At 41.9% G+C, this 5,504-nt stretch overlaps 1 protein-coding gene across 1 annotated transcript; it reads left to right on the top strand.

Annotated features, from left to right (window-relative positions):
- The first annotated feature begins 2,499 nt into the window (after window positions 1-2,499).
- Window positions 2,500-4,996, top strand: fam43b (family with sequence similarity 43 member B). Its single transcript, XM_085393950.1, has one exon. The coding sequence runs from the start codon at window positions 2,634-2,636 to the stop codon at window positions 3,639-3,641; it is 1,008 nt and encodes a 335-aa protein (XP_085250076.1). The 5' UTR covers window positions 2,500-2,633; the 3' UTR covers window positions 3,642-4,996.
- Window positions 4,997-5,504: the final 508 nt, after the last annotated feature.

The following is a 5,504-nucleotide window of genomic DNA, read 5'->3' as shown; positions in this document are numbered from 1 at the left end:
TTGATTCTCTTCATTTTATACCTTATCATTGCTTCACTGACGCTGCATTCAGATTATTAATAACCTTTGTTCAGGGTTTATTTGTATGGGTGGAGCAAATAGCACTTATTCACCTCCTCTTAACAAAAGCTAGACTTGCTGTTCTCACCAATGGAAATACACTCACTGGCCACTTCATTACTTACACCTTGAGAGTACTGGGTTGGACCCCGGTTTTGCCTTCAGGACTGCCTCAGTCCTTTGTGCCACAGATTCACAGTGCTGGAAATATTTCTCAGAGATTTTGAGCTATATTTACATGACAGCATCACACAGTTGCTGCAGATTTGTTGCTGTACATCAAAGACGAATCTCTTGTTTCACCAGATCACAAAGATGCTCTACTGTATTGAGACCCGGTGACTGTGGAGGCCACTTGAGTACAATGAGCTCACTGTGATGTTAAAAAAAACAGTTGTAGATGATTTGAGCTTTGTGACGTGGTGTGCAAAGAAAGTACCCCCACATCACTGCACCACCATCACCAACCTGACTGTTGATGCAAGGCAGGATGGACACCATTTATGACTACACCAGCAACTGGAATTGAGACTCATCAGACCAACATTTTTCCAATCTTTTATTGTCAAAATTTTGGTGAGCCATGCAAATTGTGATGTCAGTTTCCTGTTTTTAGCTGACTTCTCCTCACGGATTATTTTTTTCTCTTTTTAAGACTTAAAGTTACTTAAATCACCTGTATTCCCCATTCAGTGATGACATCAACGGGTTTACAGCCTGATACCTGAATAGTTTGACAGCTCTTGGGGGATTTATTTTAAAACTTACCTGTTTTGCAATTTTTAAAATTACCTCTGCTAATTTGAGTCACTGCACAGTCCTTTCTAACCTTTTGTGGTATTTGTGCCTTTTGGAATAGTTTGATAGAATTATGTATTATGGTGTGCACTGTAGTACAGCCTGTCCAAGAAGTTTGTCCTTGCAATGCAATATATTAATTATTTATATACAGTTATTAATAAATAGTCTGTGGTCATATATGGAGCTTTAGCTGCATCCTACACCATGCCAACATGTTCAAAATTTCATTTTTGACACTTACATAGTTACTTTTGTAACTTAGCATGCTACCAATTCTTAATTAGCACTAAACAGCTGTGGTCAGTGAGAATATCTTTTTTTGGTGTTATACTGGCCCAAATATTTTCAACAAGTAGAAATGTGACTTGATGAGGATGATGGTAAAAAGAAATTCCAGGGATTATCAGAGTCATTTGGATTCATCATCAGGGATCATGGCCAATCCATCTGGTTGTGATATTCCACAAAATAAGTTACATTTAGTCCTGGGATAGAAAAGGTCAGGTTAATGGGGTTAATCCTTGAAAGTCTGCACCGATTTTCAGTCACTGCTGAAATTTTTTTTCCAGCAAACCGTCCGGTGGGTGTTACCGTCCATCGAGTCTTTCTGCTAAAGTGGATGAAAGGTGAACACTGACCTGGAGTCTGAAAGTGGTAGTGTTGACCCTTTTCAACATTTTTAACATCTATAAAACAAAGGCTATATTCAGAATATGGACTGCTCTTATCTCACTGCTGACAAAATGTTTCTATTGATCCTTAAAAGTACAGAAAAAATCTAAGTGTGTAGATATAATTTGTGAAATAAGAACGAACTACTAAATGTATTAAGCAGGCATCCATTAAAGCATGACATATAGACATTTTCAGTTACAAAAATAATGGGATTCTGTATTTCAAAAGCATAATTTAGTGCTTATCAGCTGTTTTGGAGTTTTGGAAACTTGCTCTGTCTTTGAAAATGTTTTTAATTATGCAGTAATATCACTCAAACAGAATTTTTAAGTCCAATCCTAATTAGCCTCACTATTATATCTCAGATATCTTTGCATAATATACAGTGAGCGACTCAGCTGTGGAAGGAAAATTCTGCTAGTTTATGTCTGAAGTGAACTGCTGATGTAAACAAACCTTTGAAAGGATTAAATGGCCTTACAAATTTATCTAGTCTTAAAAGAGGGGTTAGAATCATTCCAGAAATAAGGGGTCTTCACTGTGCAACACTTGCAACATCGATCCAAAACACTTGCATCCTCAAGCTGTTAATAGGATAAGATAATTCCGCTGATCCTGCTTAAACAAATCACACTTAACAAGTGACTTTTACAACTCATTTAATAAGTAGTTACCTAAGAGGGAATACTTGTTTTTCTCATGTTTACAAGAAACATAGAGTGATAGCTCAGTGCAAAGCTGGATGGATAAATAGTGCTTTGGGACTGAGCCATTTGGAAACAAAACAATAAAGCAGGGAGGGGGTTGAGAGTGCCCGAGTGCCGGGCTAAGGATCCTGTACTGATCAGCGCTGCATGATGCAGAAAACAGATGAGAAAGAGGAGGAGGAGGAGAGGAAGGAGGAGCGAACTGGGAACAGACTGGCTGAGGCTCGCAGCTCTCAGTCTCTTCTCTGTGCTTCGCCAAGCAGCTTCTCTGTGCTTTCCTCTTTCTCTCTCGCCCACATCGGCTTTAATACTCTTCTTGCCTGAGCTTACAAGAGGAAACGTAGCAACAGAGGGGCTCGCTCACTCGCTCGCACCAACTTCGCCCACGCCATGCTGCCCTGGAGAAGGAATAAGTTTGTTCTGGTGGAGGATGAGGCGAAGAGTAAACCCAAGAGCCTGGGGACTGGACTGACATACCACTCCATCCTCTCTTCTCTGCTGCGCTCCTGTCCTGACTTGCTACCCGACTGCCCCTTTGACTGGGTGGGTAGCATCTTCCACACAAAACGGCAAAAGGTTGAACTGAATAAAGAGGAGCCGGTTTATAATGTGCGCTACTTGGGAAGTGTGGTCACCATTACGGCAAAGGGAGATGGCTGCACCCAGGAGGCGGTGGCCAAAATCTGGGCGAGGAGCAACTATGGGGACCAGAGTGTCAAGATGAGGTTAACAGTGGGACCACAAGGGATCCGGATGAGTGCCGACAAATCCGGGAAAAAGAAACCCATCCATCTTTACTCCCTGAACAGGATCACTTATTGCACCGCTGACCCGTGCCGGCCCAAGATCCTGGCTTGGATTTATAGGCACCAGGTCAAGAACATGGCGGTGGTGCTCCGGTGTCACGCAGTCCTGGTTAGTAAGTCGGAGAAGGCCCAGGCAATCGCCCACAGCCTCTACCAGAATGCCACCTCCGCCTTCAGCGAGTTCAAGCGGCTGAAGCGTCAGAGTGATTTCCGGCACTGCCAGCAGCAGCTGCTCGGTGAGGAGGCAGTGCCCCTGATGCCTCTGAGGAGGCTGCTGAACGGGCAGTGCCACTACAGACCGCCTGCCGACAACCCCGGGACTGCCACCCGTCTCTGCTCCATCACAGAGGAAGAGGAAGAGGAGGAGGAATGTGAGAAGGAGAGCAAAGATAGAAAGGAAGAGGTGAAGGAAGCGGAGGAGGATGTAAAGGAGCAGCAGGACAAACAGAAGGTTTTAACGACAAACACAGACCCGACTCAGTTATTATCAAAGTTGGACATTGGGGATATTGCTCGACTGGAGCAGTGCCAAATCAACTTTGTCAGTGACAGCAACAACAATACATTTACCTTTATAACCTCTCTGGTGTGACTGTAACACAGTTTAAAGAGTGCAATTCTGCACTACAATGACACATTCCTCTCTCTGCCCTTCACTGGTACCCCACTCAGGCTCCCTCCTGCCCCAACCATGTAATGCAAAGTGTTTACCAGAAACTTCTCCAACTTACCGGGTGGACAAGAAGAGGCAGACGATCGTTTGTGGGAGTAATTCCTACTCTGCCCGGATGCCTCGGATTCGGGCTTGACTGTAGCAGTTTGGGAAACTGCATGTTTACACAGGAGGGCTGGTGATGCACAGACTAACAGCAGCACAATGACAAATGAGGACACTGGGTTCAGAAAACACGGGAGTGCTGAGAGACGCTGAGATCGCTGACATTTGTGTCACATATTGATTGCAGCACCGATCAGGATGTAATTAGTAGACCTCTGTCTCTTATTTTTGTGAGTATATTTCAAGCCTCGTTTGTAAACAGGGTCATTTTTTGGACTGACTTGTGATATTTTTCAGGGAGGTTCTTTGTAAATTTGTGTAACTTTTCTAAAATGACAATCCTCATTAAAATGACTCGCAGACTGACCTTTCCCAGCGAAGAAGTTTATTACGGTTTTACTAATGATAGCAGCCGACTAATGAATAAGGCTATAATTTAGGAGGCAAGCCATTGAGTCGACATGTTTATTGCTGCCATTTGTTAAGGTCCTTATCATTTATGCATGACAAGTCAGCAGTAACCTTTTTCGTGCTGAGCTATTGTCTTTTTTCTCATGACATCTTTGATCCTTTGGCTTTTAAAATGAACACTGTGATAAATGCGTGACCAGGGACTATTACATAACTGTTCATGCAGCATTGATTAATTCTTATAATGCATCTTTTAAAATATATATTTATGATTTGCTAAAGCAAAAACAAACTGTTTGCCACTGCTCTGCCCGTCTTAGTTTTGCTAATGCAGTTTTTCCATGAGCCCTTGCAAAAATGCAAATGACCCTCACTATTGAACACAAGTGTTTGAAATATGACTGTAGCTGATTTCCTGTTGATAATATCTGTGCTACTGTCCCAAGATGCATTGTGATTACTATGAGATGAAGCTATTTATTTTCCAAATATGATGAATAAAAATTACCCTTGCTTGGGTTTCCTTCTTGAATCTCAGGAGGAGTGTATTTCAAGATGGTATCAAAGAGATTATTCAAATGAATGCAACTGCTCAGCATTCCACTAGTGTACATTTGCATGTTTGTGATGTGAAAATATGTCTTACCATCACGTCAAACACAAGAGAACAGCCTATTTACATCCGATTAATCTGCTTTCAAACTGTATAGAAGGATAAATAAATGTTTTTGCCACAGAAAAGACAACTTTCAGCTGCCAGTTTCATTAGATGTTAATGTGGTTTGATAAATTTCTGCAAGCCTCGCAGTGGCTCTGCATCACTTAACCCTAAGGGGAGCAATTAATCAGCGGGCTGAATTGTTCAGAAAAGGAACATAAAGCACCTGCCTCGACAGGACGGCTGTCAGGCTCCGACAGTAACGAGTGATCCAAAACGGGGACCAGGAAGTTGACTTACTAATCAAGCATATTGCTGCCAAAATCAGCTATTTCTAATGAAGGAAGAGAGTTTAACCGGGTTTACTGGGATGATATGTAACTATACCATGTTTGGATTATATCACCATAAAAATAATAAATATATTAACGTTGAAAAGCTAGTAACAGTTAAACAATTCATGAATTCATGTCAGGTATCAAACATCAAAAGCCGTTTGAGCTGACTTTTCTCATTAGAGATTCTACTTTTGAAGAGGAATGGCTTCGACTTTATTGCTGCATGAGAAAGCAAAACCATTTGGAGTTGGGTTGAATTACTGAGACGGA

Source organism: Rhamphochromis longiceps, linkage group LG20 (assembly GCF_057381845.1).
Source record: "Rhamphochromis longiceps isolate RC_006_pf linkage group LG20, R_longiceps_female_GT1.1, whole genome shotgun sequence".
In the NCBI taxonomy this organism is placed as follows: domain Eukaryota; kingdom Metazoa; phylum Chordata; class Actinopteri; order Cichliformes; family Cichlidae; genus Rhamphochromis; species Rhamphochromis longiceps.
This window is presented reverse-complemented; position numbering and strand designations above follow the sequence as displayed.